We start from the raw sequence: 19795 nt of genomic DNA, 5'->3' as shown, positions 1-19795 counted from the left end.
TAATTTTAAAAGACACACGCATCCCAATGTTCATAGTAGCTTTATTTAAAATTGCCAAGATATGGTAGTATCCCAAGTATCCATCACCAGATGGATGAATAAAGAAGATATGTTTTTCTCTGAATATATGCCCAGGAGTGGGATTGCAGGGTCATATGGTAGCTTTATTTTTAGTTTTTTAAAGAATCTTCATACTGTTCTCCATAGTGGCTAAACCAATTTACATTCCCACCAACAGGGTTCCCTTCTCTCCACAACTCTCCAGAACTTGTTGTTTGTGGATTTTTGGATCACAGCCATTCTGACTGGTGTGAGGTGATACTGCATTGTAGTTTTGACTTGCATTTCTCTAATAACTAGCGATGTTGAACAACTTTTCATGTGCCTATTGGTCATCTGTAGTCCTCTTTGAAGAAGAGGTCTTCTGCCCATTTTTTGAGTGAGTTGTTTGTGTTGATGTTTTTAAGTGTAATAAGCTGTTTGTTTCCAAGGTAAACCATTCAATATCACAGTAATCCAAGTTTATGCTCCAACCATTAATGCTGAAGAAGCTGAAGTTGATGGTTCTATGAAGACCTACAAGACCTTCTAAAACTAACACCCCAAAAGATGTCCTTTTCATTACAGGGGACTGGAATGCAAAAATAGGATGTCAAGAAATACCTGGAATAACAGGCAAATTTGGCCTTGGAGTACGGAATAAAGCAGGGCAAAGGCTAACAGAGTTTTGCCAAGAGAACGCAGTGGTCATAGCAAACACCCTCTTCCAACAACACAAGAGAAGACTCTACACATGGACATCACCAGTAGGTCAATACTGAAATCAGATTGATTATATTCTTTGCAGCCAAAGATGGAGAAGCTCTATACAGTCAGCAAAAACAAGACCTGGAACTTACTGTGGCACAGATCATGAACTCCTTATTGCCAAACTCAGACTTAAATTGAAGAAAGTAGGGAAAACCACTAGACCATTCAGGTATGACCTAATCAAATCCCTTACGATTATACAGTGGAAGTGACAAATAGATTCAAGGGATTAGATCTGATAGACAGAGTGACTGAAGAACTATGGAATGAGGTTTGGGACACTGTACAGGAGGCAGGGATCAAGACCATCCCCAAGGAAAAGAAACGCAAAAAGGCAAAATGGTTGTCTCAGGAGGCCTTACAAATAGCTGTGAATAGAAGAGACATGAAAGACAAAGGAGAAAAGGAAAGATATACCCATTTGAATGCAGAGGTCCAAAGAATAGCAAGGAGAGATAATTTTATTTTAATTTTTATTTATATTTTGGCTGCTCCACAAGGCATGTGGGATCTTAGTTCCCTGACCAGGGATTGACCCTGTGCTCCCAGCAATGGAAGTGCATATTCTTAACCACTGGACTGCCAGGGAAGTCCTGCAAGGATAGATAAGAGAGCCTTCCTCAGTGATCAGTGCAAAGAAATTGAGAAAAACAATAGAATGGGAAAGACTAGAGATCTCTTCAAGAAAATTAGAGATACCAAGGGAAAATTTCATGCAAAGATGGGCACAATAAAGGACAGAAATGGTAAGAACCTAACAGAAGCAGAAGATATTAAGAAGAGGTGGCAACAGTACACAGAAGAGCTATACAAAAAAGATCTTCATGACCCAGATAATCACAATGGTGTGATCACTCACCTAGAGCCAGACATCCTAGAATCTGAAGTCAGGTGGACCTTAGGAAGTATCACTACGAACCAAGCTAGTGGAGGTGATGGAATTCCAGTTGAGCTATTTCAAATCCTAAAAGATGATGCTGTGAAAGTGCTGCACTCAATTTGCCAGCAAATTTGGAAAACTCGGCAGTGGCCACAGGACTGGAAATGGTCAGTTTTCATTCCAATCCCAAAGAAAGGCAGTGTCAAAGAATACACAAACTACCTCACAATTGCACTCATCTCACATGCTAGTAAAGGAATGCTCAAAATTCTCCAAGCCAAGCTTCAGCAGTATGTGAACCATGAACTTCCAGATGTTCAACCTGGATTTAGAAAAGGCAGAGGAACCAGAGATCAAATTGCAAACACCGGTTGGATCATCAAAAAAGCATGAGAGTTCCAGAAAAACATCCATTTCTGCTTTATTGACTATGCCAAAGACTTTGACTATGTGGACCAAACAAACTGTGGAAAATTCTTCAAGAGATGGGAATACCAGACCAACTGACCTGCCTCTTGAGAAATCTGTATGGAAGTCAGGAAGCAATAGTTAGAACTGGACATGGAAAAACAGACTGGTTCCAAATAGGAAAAGGAATATGTCAAGGCTGTATATTGTCACCCTGCTTATTTAACTTATATGCAGAGCACATCATGAGAAACACTGGGCTGGAGGAAGCACAAGCTGGAATCAAGATTGCTGGGAGAAATATCAATAACCTCAGATATGCAGATGACACCACCCTTATGGCAGAAAGTGAAGAAGAACTAAAGAGCCTCTTGATGAAAGGGAAAGAGGAGAATGAAAAAGTTTGCTTAAAGCTCAACATCCAGAAAATTAAGATCATGGCATCCGGTCCCATCACTTCATGGGAAATAGATGGGGAAACAGTGGAAACAGTGGCTGACTATTTTTCTGGGCTCCAAAATCACTGCAGATGGTGACTGCAGCCATGAAATTAAAAGACACTTACTCCTTGGAAGGAAAGTTATGACCAACCTAGATAGCATATGAAAAAGCAGAGACATTTCTTTGCCAACAAAAGTCCGTCTACTCAAAGCTGTGGTTTTTCTAGTAGTCATGTATGGATGTGAGAGTTGGACTATAAAGAAAGCTGAGTGCCAAAGAACTGATGCTTTTGAACTGTGGTGTTGGAGAAGACTCTTGAGAGTCCCTTGGACTGCATGGAGATCCAACCAGTCCATCCTAGAGGAGATCAGTCCTGAGTGTTCATTGGAAGGACTGATGCTGAAGCTGAAACTCTCATACTTTGGCCACCTGATGCAAAGAGCTGACTCATTAGAAAATACCCTGATGCTGGGAAAGATTGAGGGCAGGAGGAGAAAGGGACAACAGAGGATGAGATGGTTGGATGGCATCACCAACTCAATGGACATGAGTTTGGGTAGGCTCTGGGAGTTGGTGATGGACAGGGAAGCCTGGCGTGTTGTGGTTCATAGGGTCACAAAGAGTCGGACACAACTGAAAGACTGAACTGAACTGAATGGGAGGAACTGATTCATTGGAAAGACCATGATGCTGGGAAAGGTTGAGGGCAGGAGAAGAAGGGGACAACAGAGGATGAGATGACTGGATGGCATCACTGACTCTTAGGACATGAGTTTGAGTAAAGTCCAGGAGTTGGCAATGGACAGGAAGCCTGGCGTGCTGCAGTCCATGGGGTTGCAGAGAGTCAGACATGACTGAGTGACTGAAGTGAACTGAAATTTTGAAGACTAATCCCTTATCTGTCACATATTTGCAAATATTTTGTCCCAATCTGTGGGTTGTCTTTTCATTTTATTATTTCCTTTGCTGTGCAAAAGCTTTTGAGATTAAGTAGGTCTCGTTTGTTTATGTTTGTTTTTATTTCCATTATTCTGGGAGATGGATCGAAAAATATGTTGCTGTGATTTATGTCATAGAGCGTTCTGCCTATGTTTTCCTCTAGCAGTTTTATAGTGTCTGGTCTCACATTTAGGTCTTTAATCAGTTTTGAGCTTACTTTTGTGTATGGAGTTAAGGAATGATCTAAACATGATTCAGAGAAAAACATGATCTGAAAGAATACATGTATGCCAGTGTTTACAGCAGCAGTGTTTACAACAGCCAAGACACAGAAGCAACCTAAATGTCCATTGATAGAGGAATGGATAAAGAAGATGTGGTATATATACACAATAGAATATTACTCAGCCATTAAAAGGAATGAAATAATGCCATCTGCAGCAACATGGATGGACCTAGAGAGTGTCACACTGAATGAAGTAAGTCAGACAGAGAAGGAGAAATATCGTATGACATCCTTTATATGTGGAATCTAAAAAGAAATGATATAAATGAAGTTAGTTACAAAACAGAAAGAGACTGACAGACTTAGAAAATGAACTTACAGATGCCAGGAGGAAGGGACAGTTAGGGACTTTGGGAAGGTCACATACCACTGCTATATTTAAAATGGATAACCAACAAAGACCTATGGTACAGCACAGGGAACTCTGCTCAATGTTATGTACCAGGCTGGTTGGGAGAGTGCTTGAGGGAGAATAGATACATGCAGATATATGGCAGAGTCCTTTCGCTGTTCACCTGAAACTACCACCACACTGTTAATCAGTTATATTCCAATACAAAATAAGAAGTTTAAGTTTTTTTAAAAAATAAGATATGGTATATGTATATATAATGGAATATTACTCAGCTATAAAAAAGTGAAAATTTGCCATTTGCATGGATAGTAGAACCTACTGGAATTCATTCATTCCTTGCTTCATGGATCCATTTATTCATGTAGTCAGCAAACACTTATCAAGCATCTACTACAGGCTAGAGACTGTCCTAGTGTCAGATAATATACTAATGAATGCCATAGCCTCCCCCGCCCCCCCTTTTGTTTTATTTTGAGCTTATATTCTAATGATAGGAGACAAAGAGTAAGCAAGTAAACCAAGAAATGAACAAAATAATTCTCAAAAAAAAAATAGTGGATGATATTTACCCAAGAAAAATGAAGATATACATCCATACAAAAACTGTATGAGACAGCTTGATTTATAATCACCAAAACTGAAAACAAATCTAATACCCATTAACTGAAGAATGAATAAACAAACTGCAGTCTAGCCACACACTGGACTACTACTCAGCAATAGAAAGGAAGAGATTACTGATATATGCAACAACATGAATTGAAAGAAGCCAGACTCAAATAGCTTACACACTGTATGATGTCATTCATATGATATTTTGGAAAAGATCAGTGGCTGCCAGGAGCTTTGTTTTCTTTCTTTCCTTTTTCTAGGAGCTTTATTTTCTGTAAGAACAACTTAGTGTGTAAGGGAGGTTATAAACTAAAGAAAGTTTGGATCTGGAAAAAAATCCCCTCCTGGGTGGAGGAAGAGAATAGACTACAAAGGGACATAAAAGAATTGGGGGCTGATGGAAATGTTCTATATCTTGATTGTGCTATGCTGTGCTCTGCGTGCGTGCTAAGTTGCTTCAGTCATGTTTGACTCTGCGACCCTATGGACTGTAGCCCACCAGGCTCCTCTGTCCACGGGATTCTCCAGGCAAGAATACCGGAGTCAGTTGCCATGCCCTCCTCCAGGGGATCTTCCCAATCCAGGGATCAAACTTGCATCTCTTACATCTTCTGCATTAGCAGGCAAGTTCTTTACCACTAGCGCCACCTGGGAAGCAGGTGATTGTGCTGGTGATGGTTATATGACTGTGTAAGTTTGTCAAAATTCATAGAATGCACACTTAAAAATTTACTGTATATGAGTTACACCTCAGTCAACCTGAAAGAAAAAACTGGATGATGGAATAAAGTGTTAGTCATTCCTTTAGATTGAGTGATCAATGAAGACCTCCTACAGAAGGTGACATTTAATACGTAAAATGAATCTGCAATTTCTACTCGTTCCTAGGCAAATCACTTCATGTAGCAGCAAATACCAGGTATTAGTCCAATACTCAATAATCAGAATTTCAAAGATGACTGTAACAAACAAGATCTCTTGATCTTGATCTACAGGGAAGTAGAAAAAGGAATGGAGAAAAAATTTTTCTTTTATTCTGCAAACCATGTGTTTAATTAAGAGAGAATTTATGCAAACCCCACACACTAGGAGGATTTACAAGTGCAAAAATGCAAATTCAGTCTACTTTCAAAAGGCGGTATTGACAAGCACAGTTCAAAAAACCTCACCAGGGAGCCCTTTCAGTCTATACTCTATGTTTCATGATTAAGTATGCGTCTTTTTTTTTTTTTTTTTTGCCTCCATGCATTTTAAGTTGCCAGAAATGATAATTAATCATATAAAGGTCTACGACTTTAAAAGATAGTGTGTGAGAGACAAGGTCAGAGTTCTTTGCTGCCCTTATCTCCACAGCACTCCAACTCAAAGAGTCTTGCTGGGAACCACCCCCCCTCCCCCACCCCCAACCCTTTCCCTTGCAGCTGCCCTCTGAGCACTCCCACAGCCAGCAGCTATGACAGATCCCTCACTGTGGGGAGACATGAGCTGAGTTTCCTTCAGGAGAGGCAGCATATGCTTCAGAAAAATCATACTCTATAGAAGTTTTGGACTGGTGACTCATGTAAACTCCTCCAACAGGGACTTTCTAGGAAAGATGCTTACAAGAGATTAAATTGTCCTCCCTTTTGAGAAAAGGCCAATCCCCTGGGAACCAGTGAAGCTGAGCCTCTAGAACAGTAGAGGAGCTCTGTAATCACTGGGGTGATCCCCTCAGAAGGGGACCAACTTGGAATCACTCAGGACATCTTCCCTCAGAACAGTAGGGTTTTAACTCCCACTGTCCAGAGAAGGGAAATGGAATCAGACTTTGGATGGTTTTTCCAGTTTCCCTGAAGGCATTGGGACCTGAATATGGAAAGCAGGGTTCTAGTGTGCTTCTATTTTGAATTTGTTGTGACAAGGCCAAATTCCAGCACCTCTTTTGGTCTCTGTGTCAAACAAGGTAAGATATTGTGATTTATAAGAAATACATATTTGGTCATTCAGAAATATATTTCTCATATGCATTCGGTTTTCCTCTAGTCCCTGGCTCACACTCCTAAAATCCTTGGAATTTCCTAAGTGTGTTGAGAGTGATAAAGGCATCTTTTGTTATGTTAATAAGGTGACTTTTGGAAAGCAGCTAAGGATGGGGGCTGGTTTCCAAGTGATTCTAGGCCTGATTAGAAGGCTGGAACTTTCAGTCCTAGCTCCAGACCTCTGGGGAGAAGCTGTAAGTTCAATCAGCTGTCAATGGTCAATGGTTTAATCAATCATGCCTGTGTAATGAAGCCTGCATAAAAATCCAAAAGGACAGTGCTTGCTTCAGCAGCATATATACTAAAACTGGAACAATACAGAGATTAGCTTGGCTCCTGCCCAAGGATGATATGTGAATTCATGAAGTGTTCCATGTTTTTTGATGTAACCACTATGGAGAACAGTATGGAGATTCCTTAAAAAAAACTAGAAATAAAAATACCATTTGACCTAACGATCCCACTACTGTGCATATAGCCTAAGAAAACCAGAATTCAAAATGATACATGTATCCCCATGTTCATTGCAGCACTATTTACAATAGCTAGGACATGGAAGCAACCTAGATGTCTGTCGATAGATGAATGGATAAATAAGTTTGGTTTATATATACAACAGAATATTATTCAGTCATAAAAAGGAATTTGAGTCAGTTCTAGTGAGGTGTATGAAACTAAAAAGCCTGATATACAGTGTGAAGTAAGTCAGAAAAACAAATATTGTGTATTAACGCATATATATGAAACCTAGAAAGATGGTACTGATGAACCTGTTTGCAAGGCAGGAATAGAGATGCAGACATAGAGAACACATTTGTGGACAGAGCAAGAGAAGGAGAGGGTGGGACAAATTGAGAGAGTAGCACTGAAATATATACATTACCATATGCAAAACAGACAGCTAATGGGAATTTGCTGTATGATGCAGGGAGCTCAATCTGATACTCTGACAACCTAGAGGTGGGGCATGAGGGGAGGTTCAAGAGGGAGAGGACATATGTATACTTATGGCTGATTCACGGTGTTGTAACCAACACAATGTTGTAAAGCAATTATCCTCCAATTAAAAATAAATACCTTTTTTAAAAAGGACAGGATTCAGAGAGTTCTTGGGTTAGAGAACACGTGAAGATGCAGGGTTTGTGGTGCCTGGAGAGGGCATGGAAGGTCCCTTTCTTCATACCTTGCCTTCTGTATCTCTTCCACCTGGCTGTTCCTGAGGATAAAAGCATTATATCCTCTTACAATAAACTGGTGATTTAATAAATAACGTGTTTTTCTGAGTTTTGTGAGTCATTCTAGCCAATTAATGGAACCTGAGGACAGGGGGTCATGGGGACCTCTGATTTTTAGCCAGTTGGTCAGAAGTACAGGTTTGTGACTGGCATCTAAAATGGGAGTAGTGGGTGGTACAGTCTTATAGGACTGAACCATCAATGTGTGGAATCCAATGCTGTCTCTGGTTTGATAGTGTCAGAATTGAGTTGAATTCTCAGGCACCTAGCTGGTGTTCTGAGAATTGCTTGTTTGATGTGTGGAAATTCCCCCAGTGTTGGAAATTGAGCCTCAGAACACCATATAGGGGTATGAACTTGTAGCTGCTGCACTTTATTGTCGTGTCACTGCTCAAACATCAACCGAGCTGTAGGTACTGTCCTCATTAGATGGAAGGTGGGCCTTGGTGTTGTAGCAGCTATAGACCCCATGGAACTTCCCATAGGATGAAGGAAGTAAAAAACACATCAAGAGTAACATGGAAACTTACATTACCATATGTAAAATAGATGGACTACAGGAATTTGCTGTATGGCTCAAGAAACTCAAACAGGGGCTCTGTATCCACCTAGAGGGGTGGGATGGGGAGGGAGATGGGAGGGAGTTTCAAAACGGAGGGGATATATGTATACCTATGGCTGGTTCATGTTGAGGTTTGACAGAAAACAGCAAAATTCTGTAAAGCAAGTATCCTTCAATAAAAAATAAAAAAAAATTTTTTTTTAAAGGACCCAGTAATACAAGGTAGGATAAATTCGATATTTAATTAACAGTACAGGCGAAAGCCTCTTAGGAAGGAGGAAGAAAAAATCAATGAAAGCAAAAGGGGAATGCTTCATAAAAGAGAAGGGCTTTAATTGTGCCTTGAAAGATTGGTAGCATTTGGCTAGATGGAGGGAAGAGCCTAGTCATCAGGGAGGGGGGAGTGAAGTCAAGAGCAGAGAAGTCAGGTGGCAGGTGCAGGAGGCGATAAGAGTGTAAATAGAGCAGTGTTTGCTCTGGTGAGTTTTGAGATAAGGTAAAAAGATAGGCTGGTAGATGGAAGAGGGCCTGGAAAAACAGAATGGAAGGATCAGACAGAAGTTCACAGCACATACCCGGGAAGTGAATCCCATAGGTATTCTTCAGAAAGTCTCAAAACCTCATAAGTGGGATGCCTGAATTCCCCAAGCCTGTGACTAGTGATTGTATTGGGTTGCCTGTATTCTTTCCTCTTCATCTTTGAGTATCTTCCAACAGAAGATACTTTATAGACAGGAAGAGCCCATGCAGCTTGGAGCATTTGATATTTGCCTGAAGAATTCCTGATACCCTCAACGAACGAGAGCAGCTAACATGAATCCTGGAAAGAGATTTGGACTCCAATGCACACAGCTAATGCTCTTCTGTATTTTTGTCCAACAAAACTTTCTCCAATGATTAAAATGTTTTGTATCTGTGCTGTCCAGTAGAATCACACGTGGCACTGAGCACTTGACATGTGGCTGGTTTGACCAGGGACTTAATTTTTAGTTTTATTTAAATCAAATCTTGAGAGTTCCCTGATGGCCTAGTGGTTAGGATTCAGGGCTTTCACTGCTGTGGCCCAGGTTCAATCCCTGGTTGGGGAACTGAGATCCCACAAGCCATGTGGCACAGCTAAAGTAATAATAATAAAAAATTAAATCTAAATTTAAATAACCACATGTGGTTAGTGGCTCCCATGTTGGCTATACAGCTCTAGATGTAAGGAAAACTACATTATCTACATTATCTCATAAATTCCTTGTAATGATTTAAACGAATCTGCACTTCAAAAAGCTTGCACTTACACATTCCAAATCACAAGGGTGGGAAAAACTTAGGAAAGGTCTTTTCCATGGAATCAAAGAAGAATCACATTACGGTGCTGCACATCAGTCCTTGGGATTTAATCTGTCAGCCCCATTCTAGTGGAAATAAAACTGAGTAACAATACTGAAGCAGAAACAATATAACTTGGGCATGTAATATAAATGCTATTAACCTTAAATTCAGCTTTATTCTTTGCACTTAGCTAGAAAAGAAAACATAAACTCTCCTTACCCATTTCCTGTTAGGTTTAAAAATCCATTTACATAATACTGAGGCACCTAGTACAGATGGACATCTTGTAGGAAAGAGCAGTATGTAAAAAATATATCCATCCATCCCAACAATTCACCTATCTCTCCAATCATCTGTCCATCTGCCTATCCACTCATCCATCCATCCACCTGTCTTTCCATCCATCCATCCAACTACCCATCTACCCACTGTATCCCTTTGTGATTTCCTGACGCACAAAGAATAGATTTTCTCTCATTTGCCCAAATAATGAGAGCTTAATGGAGAGGAATAGAGAAGAAATAGATGATGGAGTGACAGGTTTTTAAGAGTATGCTTTCAGATGATTAATCATACTTAACACTCTTAATAGTATGTTGTTTACAAAGTCAAAGTAATGAATATATGAGAGACTAAAAAATGACAAATGACTAATGCTTCAAAACAGTAAGATGAAAGGCATCACGAGATAATTCATGTCTCAGATAATAAGCCTCATGTTTAGAAGAGGGTCAAAAATCTGGGCTAGAATGGTCCAACTTAGGGCTTTAAGATGGAAGCTTGAACCAGAATCCAAGTGATGGGCAAGATGACAGATGAAAATCATGGTTAAAATTTGGAGGGACCTTAGAAATAATCTAGCTCAAGCATATTATACTAGAGATGATTCAACTAAGGTCAGAGAGTTAAGGGACTTGGTCCAATTCCTTTATATGGGTAGCAATGGCAGGAAACAAAAATGTAGGGCTCTTGATGCTCATTCAACTTTCATGCATCACATGAGATGGGGAGAAGGGTCTTCTAATTAGGAAAGGAGAAAGCATTCTGGAGAATGGGAGTGACAGAGCATGAGCAAGGAAGCAGAGCCAGGAACTTGTCGGTGTAACGACTGTGTATGAGGATGTCAATATATGTGAGGAGGGGAAGACAGCATGGTTGGGGAGCAGGACCAATAGGGAAGGGGCTTGAATATAAATCTGCAGTTGGTCAGTGGTGTGAAACGTAGAATCCTGGGACTGCCTTGAAGTCTCCCTTTCGTGCCCCAGTATAAACATTTCCAGAAAAAATGCTTTGCTTTTCATATAAACAAAGACAAATTCACCTGGGGAGGGAAAGCTGAAGAGAGGTGGCTGGGATGAGTACTTGCATATCTGGTCAACCCACAGTGGGCTGATAAACATCCATCCTGAGTCAGGAGATTTACGATGGGAACTAAGAATCTGCATATTTTTAAGCTCCCCAGTGACTGCAATGATTACCAAGTTTGGAGGGTCTTCTGGTTCACCCTTTTACCAATCCATCAGATACAGACTACCACTTTGGAAAACTCTTTGATAATACTTATGAAATACCTGGCCCCTATGATCCAGCAATTCCTCTCTCAGGCATATACTCACTTATGTTGCCCAACAGGCATGAATAATACCCAGAGCAGGTTATTATCAACCCCGAACTGGAAACAATTCAATATCTATCAGTATTAAAATGAATAAATTAACTGAGGTATATTCATACAAGTCTTCCCTGCTGGCTCAGAGGTTAAAGTGTCTGCCTGCAATGTGGGAGACCTGGGTTCGATCTCTGCATCAGGAAGATCTCCTGGAGAAGGAAATGGCAACCCACTCCAGTATTCTTGCCTGGATAATCCCATGGACAGAGGAGCCTGGTAGGCTACAGTCCACGGGTTTGCAAAGAGTCGGACACGACTGAGCAACTTCACTTTCACTTTCTTTCACTTTCATATTCATACAATGGAACACTACACAACAATTGAAAAGAATAAACCATTGCTATCTGCACCAACATGGATGACTATTTCTAACATAATGATAAGCATTAAGAAGTATGACTCTATTTACATAAGATTGAAGAACTGGCAAAAATAGTACATGGTAATTGAACTCAGAATAATGATTGCCTCTCTTCAAGGGTGAGGATTAACTGTAAAGGGACATAAAACAAACTCCTAGGGTGCTGGAATTGTTCTATATCTCTATTTGGGTGGTGGTTATATTGTTATATAGAATATGTGAAAAATACTGAGCTCTATACTTGTTCAGTTTACGGTATAGATTAACCTTGTTGACAAGAAAAAATACAGGTATTGTGTGTGTATGTATATTTCCTTACCAACCTTATGAGGTTGTTATAAAACTCCAATAGCCTTTCTTTTTTATTTTTTTATTGGAGTATAATTGCTTTACAATGCTGTATTAGTTTCTGCTGTACAATGAAGTGAATCAGCTATATGTATACATATATTCCCTCCTTCTTGGACCTCCCTCCTTCCCCACCCTTCCAGGTTATCACTGAGTACTGAGCTGAGCTTCCTCTGCTTTATAGCAGGTTCCCACTACCTATCTGTTATACACATGGTAGTGCATACATGTCACTCCTAATCTCCCAACTCACCCCACCATCCCCTTTCCCACCCTGTGTCTACATGTCTGTTCTCTATGTCTCTGTGTCTATTCCTGCCCTGGAGATAGGTTCATCTGTACCATTTTTCTAGATTCCATATATATGTGTTAAAGATGAGATATATAGATAAGTACAGTCATACATTTTAACTAGCTCAATACTGATTCTTATTGAAGTTGGTTACAAGCACTACTTGTGATATAGGTAATCTGTCAGTTTTTTTAAGCCTTAGCAAAACACAAAAAGTTAGTTATATGTAAGCTTACAAGTAATTTCTGAATTTGGAAAAGACATGCAGTAACTGTAAACTTAATGGTGCAGCCCAGCTTTGGAGAGAGCCTTCCTGCTGATGGTGAATGTGGTCTGCTTTGAAACCCTGAGAAGAGTTCCCTGCAGCTGTATCTTTTGTTGCACGCCCTCACTTTCCTTTCCCCCCATTCCCGATTCCACCCTAGGAAGACAGGAAACACTATCTGTAGCACTGCATTCACCAACCCAGAAACCAAAATCTCATCTCACTTCCCATTGTGAAAATGATCGTCATCCTGAGGTACCCTTGGCCACTGGTAACAAGCCACCTACCTGCTGCCACTCCACAGCTTGCCTGCCCTGGCCCAACAGTGAGACTGCCTGTGGTCATGAGGCCCTGGTGGGTACATGTTCAGGGTTACAGCAAGCTGAGGACGAGTGGTGGGAAGTGAAAAACCCTGTGCAGTGGGTGCCATGTGTAAACCTCATTCCTGGGCTATTATTTTTCAGTCTGTGAAAAAGTTGTGTGTACTGAGCAGTGTACTTCAGGCAGCTAAGTATAAACACATGTCTACAAATACTGATAACACTATCTTTATTTGTCCATTACTTCCCAAAGCCACATCACCTGGGGACTGTTTGTTCCTCTACAAAGTGAGAATCCAGCACCATATGTATTAAAATGTGGGACATTCTTCAGGGTATACATTTTCAAGAGCTGCTTCTATGCCTTTCTCGGTACACTCTTACATCCCCATGTATCTTTAACACCACAACATACAGTAGACTTTAAAATAAAAGTTGATTATTTCTGGTTCCTTGCACTAGTTTTTCTTAATTTGACCATATGGTCAACTATGTGTCTGGAGCCTATCCACTACTGTGTCCAAGTTCTAGAGCCCAGAAGTATATAAGTTATGTTCAGCAATTTATGTGAACCTGCAGATATTTCCTGACTGGTTATTTCAAGCAAGGGTTTTTTATGTGACAGACATCTGATAAATGCTTAAAGAATAAATATGAATGTTTAAGAATGGATAAATGTGAATTTTTAAGCACTATGTTCACACAAGAAATGCAGTTCACAAGTATGTATATTTCCAAGAGTAAAACATTGTACTGGCTTCCCTACCCACTCCCCCCCAAAAAAGCCCTAAAGGGATTACATATGAAAGTACATCAATAAACATACTAAAATCTGAAATCAACCTTGAATGGAGTTTTCTCATAAAAAAAAAATCCTAATAATGGTTGATTTCACTTAAGAGATATTTAGAAAAACCAGCACACAAATTGTTCAGTTCCAGAGAACCAAATACAACATCAGCTGTGAGAAACATTAAACTGTCTGAAGAGAATGGATTTCAAGGAAATGCTGCTTATTTTCTCCTCTTGGTTATTTCTGAAAGAATATTTAATGAAGAAATGCAGTGGGACTTTTCTGTTCTTTGAAGACTTTGCTTCCAAGAAACATTTGCCTGGGGTTTAAATTCTATTAGGTGTGATTTTTTTTTTTCTCACCAGTCAATTAATTTTGCAGGGAACAAGAAGTCAGGAAGAGCCAAGGCTAAATCAATTGTCTTCAGAAAATGCACCTCAATCTTATTCTCAGAGATTATTTTCCCCTTTCCCCCCCGCCATGCACTGACTTTTCTTTCTTAAACCAATATATCAAACTCAAGAAGTAATCCCTAGCATAGAAACATGCCCAGAAGGGAACTGGAGTTTGAGAAGAACTCCCTGTGCACAAACAGCCCCATCTCTCCCAATGTGGTAGGTCACCTACTGAGGCATCTACCACCCTCGGAGAGAATGTCACTGTCCTCCAGGACTTACCTGTCTGCCGAGAGAGCCGTGAGTGTGAAGACAGACACCCCTACCGAGGTAAGCTGGATAAAGGGGATCAGTTTGCAGCCAATCCTGCCAAACAGCCATTTGTCAGCCAGGTACCTGCTAGCATCCACGGGCGCACAGGTTACCAGGAGGAGCAGGTCTCCCAAAGCCAGGCTGGAGATGAACAGGTTCGGCACGTTTCGCATGGACTTCACAGTACAGAAGATCTTGATCAGGGTGATGTTGCCAACGAGGCCTATCAGAATGATGACTCCATAAATTGCAGGGATGACATAGAGGATCCCGGGGTGGAACCAGTCGTCATTCATGGGGAGCTCCACACTATGATTAGAAATGTTGCAGTGCACGAAATGGTCCACTTCCAAGTTCAGAAGCAAACAGTCATTCAGAGCCATCCTCTGGATTCCTTCCCACCTAAAAAAGTGCCCTGAATTGCTGTTTCTTAACTTTTGACTTTGCAATTGGGTAAAGATGAGAACGGAATCTATGCTGGGCTCTTTATCTTCTTGAATAAAAATATAGATACTGTGGCATTCAAAACTGTCTGGCACTATTTTGATGCTGGTGCTGCTCTGCTCTTTACTTGACCAGTATAATACACCTCTAAATTGAGTAAGTTAACAACAAAACAAACACAAAAACTCAGCCCCCAAAAGGCTTAGAATCAGACCCACTCTGTACCAACACCTTTACCTCCGGTCTAGTCCGAGTCCCCCTGGCTGTAGTTTACTAAGAACTTTGGGCCTGCTATTTTCACACGGCATTTGCTGTCTTTCCTGATATTTAGAACCTGAAGGTTTAAAGTGGGTAGAAAAAAACTGCACTGAGAAAGCCTCAAATACTATAGGCGGGAATGCTTTATACGTCACCAACTTCACCAGCAAACGGCAGCTCTGCTGAGCAGAGGCTCTGAAGAGGAACCAGGGCTACTTACAGACAGACAATGCCAGCCCCCTGCTGGACACTTCAATCACTGCCCGGATGCCTGCTCTGCCCAGATGAGACTCGCACAGCAGTCTGTGGGTCCTAGTCGACAACTTTAGCAGGTAAATTTGGGCTTCACTTTTCAGACGCAGCACCTCTGGCAGGTATTTCCTAAGTGTCGCCGGCACTCTGCAAAGCACTGGAAATCCTTCTGATACTAGAAAGATTTTCCATATCCAGATTCACAGCTCATTCTCTCATCTTTTCCAATACATTAGAATATAACATGTTAAGGTTGCTATAAAATGAGGTCTGTCCCTGAATCAAACTGCATACAGATGTGCAGGGCGTCCACATGTGAGTGGTCCCACACAGCCTTCCCGCTGCCTATTTGAACGGGGATCGTTTCTGAGAGCAAACGCTTAGGACTCCTGCCTTAAACCTTCAGCACCTGACATCTGGGAAAAGTAGAAAGCAGGACACACACACGCTCTGTCCTGTAGATCGGCCAGGCCATCCCTGTTCCCTTTACCAGAGAGAAAAAAAAATCAAAAGCCAGCTGTTTTTTAACTGTCACAGATAAGCAGTCTTTTCCAGAAGAATGGGTATTTTCTCATTGGATCTAAAAAATACATGAATTGGCATTCTGATGCAGTTCTTTGCAATTTTTAATTAATGCTTGCTGTACTTTCTAGCAAATTCCTCATAAGCTCTGAGTGGGAAATGAACTATGAAGGAGTTACAGATAACATACTGAGGATTTGGGGAGTGAAAAGAATAACTTAGAGTTAACATGTGCCAGGAAAGGCTTTACTGAGGAAGTACTATTAGATGTCAACTTTGATCTTTAGCAACAATGTATAAATACATTACAAGGGTGACTCTTTAAGACTTATGTGCAGCCAACTCTTCCAGATACATCGCAGGAAGCCAGTTACTAGTGGGCACCGTTACCAAAAGTTAGGTTTTTTTTAGGATTCATAAGAAAGCCTCCAAGTGTGTTGTCATGGAAATTTCCACAGGCAGGTTACAAAACCGAGGTGGCTACCATGTTCCTTCTGTAAACCCAAGGGCTTTTGCTCCTCTCAACCAGTAGTAGAATCTGATGCTACGTGCCCAGAGTGCGGAGAGCTTCTCAGTGGAGATCAATTGAGCTGCTGGCAACAGAGGTTAATAATGCTGTACATGGACTCTGTGCTTAAGTCCTGGCTCCTTCACTCATTACCTTGGCAAGTTAGACTAGTCACTCGGTGTCTTAAGCATCTCCTCATGAGATTAAGTTCCTCATCTGTAAAGTGGGGATAATTTGTGAAGTTAAATGAAATTATCCATGTTAGGACTTCATAGAATTTGGCACATAGTAAGTGCTCAAGTAATATCAGCTGCTATTACTATAACTATTATTATCACTGTGATTGAAAGAGACCATTTTTGTGATTTTACTTTCAGTTCAGTTCAGTTCAGTCGCTCAGTCGTGTCCGACTCTGTGACCCCATGAATCGCAGCATGCCAGGCCTCCCTGTCCATCACCAACTCCCGGAGTTCACTCAGACTCACGTCCATCAAGTCCGTGATGCCATCCAGCCATCTCATCCTCGGTCATCCCCTTTTCCTCCTGCCCCCAATCTCTCCCAGCATCAGAGTCTTTTCCAATGAGTCAACTCTTCTCATGAGGTGGCCAAAGTACTGGAGTTTCAGCTTTAGCATCATTCCTTCCAAAGAAATCCCAGGGTTGATCTCCTTCAGAATGGACTGGTTGGATCTCCTTGCAGTCCAAGGGACCCTCAAGAGTCTTCTCCAACACCACAGTTCAAACGCATCAATTCTTCGGCGCTCAGCTTTCTTCACAGTCCAACTGTCACATCCATACGTGACCACAGGAAAAACCATAGCCTTGACTAATTGGACCTTAGTCGGCAAAGTAATGTCTCTGCTTTTGAATATACTATCTAGGTTGGTCATAACTTTTCTTCCAAGGAGTAAGTGTCTTTTAATGTCATGGCTGCAATCACCATCTGCAGTGATTTTGGAGCCCCCCAAAATAAAGTCTGACACTGTTTCCACTGTTTCCCAAGAAGTGATGGGACCAGATGCCATGATCTTAGTTTTATGAATGTTGAGCTTTAAGCCAACTTTTTCACTCTCCTCTTGCACTTTCATCAAGAGGCTTTTCGTTCCTCTTCACTTTCTGCCATAAGGGTGGTGTCATCTGCATATCTGAGGTTATTGATATTTCTCCCGGCAATCTTGATTCTAGCTTGCATTTCTTCCAGTCCAGCATTTCTCATGATGCACTATGCATGTAAGTTAAATAAGCAGGGTGACAATATACAGCCTTGACATACTCCTTTTCCTATTTGGAACCAGTCTGTTGTTCCATGTCCAGTTCTAACTGTTGCTTCCTGACCTGCATACAGATTTCTCAAGAGGCAGGTTAGGTGGTCTGGTATTCCCATCTCTTGAAGAATTTTCCACAGTTTCTTGTGATCCACATAGTCAAAGGCTTTGGCATAGGCAATAAAGCAGAAATAGATGTTTTCTGGAACTCTCTTGCTTTTTCCATGATCCAGTGGATGTTGGCAATTTGATCTCTGGTTCCTCTGCCTTTTCTGAAACCAGCGTGAACATCAGGGAGTTCACAGTTCACGTATTGCTGAAGTCCGGCTTGGAGATTTTTGAGCATTACTTTACTAGCATGTGAGATGAGTGCAATTGTGCGGTAGTTTGAGCATTCTTTTGCATTGTCTTTCTTTGGAATTGGAATGAAAACTGACCTTTTCCAGTCCTGTGGCCACTGCTGAGTTTTCCAAACTTGCTGGCATATTGAGTGCAGCACTTTCACAGCATCATCTTTCAGGATTTGAAACAGCTCAACTGGAACTCCATCACCTCCACTAGCTTTGTTCGTAGTGATGCTTTCTTTTACTTTGGAAAAGCCCAATAAAGTCAGAATAGCAACTAACATCAAGATCAATAGGCAAAATGTCCTATCATATACATGAATCAGCTAGTCCTCCATTTACTTGAAAGACATCAAACATTTGTCAGTTTCCAGGCACTGTGTAAGAGCTAAGGGATTGAGAAAAAAAAGATGAAGATACATGTTATTATGGGTTTCCCAGATGGCTCAGTGGTAAAGAATCCACCTGCAATGCAGGAGACATGGGTAGACTCGGGTTCGATCCCTGAGTCAGGAAGATCCCCTGGAGAAGGGAATGGCTACTCACTCCAGTATTCTTGCCTGGAGAATCCCATGGACGGAGGAGCCTGGCAGGCTGTGGTCCATGGGATTGCACAGTCAGACATGACTAAGCGACTGAGCACATATGCACATGTTATTATAAGATCCGTCATGACCCCAATTATTCAAACTTAGACTTAGAGGACCTGGTTTCAATGAATAACTCAAGAAGGGTTTTCACGTAGATACTGCAAATGCTTCTGTTCATTCTATACTATATTAACAATTCTGCTTCTTGAACTTCCTGTGGTGGCTTTCTTCTCTGATCTTTACCTTTCTTCCTCTCAATGACAATGATTGCTTTTGGCGTTGTTTTTGTTCATTACTAGAGGGACAGCCTTGTAGGAACAGCCTTGTAGGAACTATGGCAAAACTCAGAGAAATTCACCACTCTTGGACTAGAAGAATTGGTGAGGCAATGAACTGCCTGGGTTCATCCTGAGGATTTTGAAACAAAGGTACCAATAGCCAGAACCTGGCTATATTCTTATATTAAACTTGGGCATCTTTGGGCCTTTTAACCTTCTGAAAGTTAAAAGCTGAGTATTGTTTAAATAGAAATAAACTCCAGCTTCTTAAAAAAATAATCACAACATTTAGACCCCACCCCCTCCCTAGAATAAAGCAACTACCTTTTCTCCAGAGAAAGTGACATTTGATCTTAAAGGTTAAGCGTCTGGCAGAATCCTTTGAACAGAGAAAACAGTATGCACCTAGGATGGAGGTGTAAAGGAAAGAACATGGCACTGAGCAGGGGACAACTTCAAGTCCAAAAAGGCCATCCAGATTGGAAGAGCAGATGGGGAAAGAGCAGTGTGAAAAGCACCCTGAGGCAGGTTTGAGTGACATTGTGATGGATCTTGGATTCTTTTTAAGAAGCTTGGTCTGAAAGGCATAATTTTGGTTCACAAAGAAGACTCCTGGATGTTGTTGTCTCCTTTTATTTCTTTAGACATCCCATATGCTGGGCCAACCTCACCTTTTAAATCCAACTGGGCCCTTAGTGTTTCTCCCTATA

The 19795-nt window shown here is 41.1% G+C and overlaps 1 protein-coding gene and 1 non-coding gene across 2 annotated transcripts in view; one reads left to right on the top strand and one right to left on the bottom strand.

Annotated features, from left to right (window-relative positions):
* Nucleotides 1-15412, bottom strand: part of GRPR (gastrin releasing peptide receptor) — a 42828-nt gene extending 27416 nt beyond the window's left edge. The window contains exon 1 of the mRNA XM_004021935.6: nucleotides 14595-15412. Coding sequence (XP_004021984.1) covers nucleotides 14595-15007 — 413 coding nt within the window. The 5' untranslated portion in view covers nucleotides 15008-15412. The remainder of the gene's footprint in view (nucleotides 1-14594) is intronic.
* Nucleotides 7027-7130, top strand: LOC114111791 (U6 spliceosomal RNA). The gene has a single exon (XR_003587540.1). It is a non-coding gene; the product is annotated as a U6 spliceosomal RNA (small nuclear RNA).
* Nucleotides 15413-19795: the final 4383 nt, after the last annotated feature.

The sequence above is a fragment of the Ovis aries genome, chromosome X, assembly GCF_016772045.2.
Source record: "Ovis aries strain OAR_USU_Benz2616 breed Rambouillet chromosome X, ARS-UI_Ramb_v3.0, whole genome shotgun sequence".
Lineage (NCBI taxonomy): Eukaryota > Metazoa > Chordata > Mammalia > Artiodactyla > Bovidae > Ovis > Ovis aries.
Note: the sequence above shows the minus strand (reverse complement) of the source record. Positions and strands in the feature narration are given on the sequence as shown.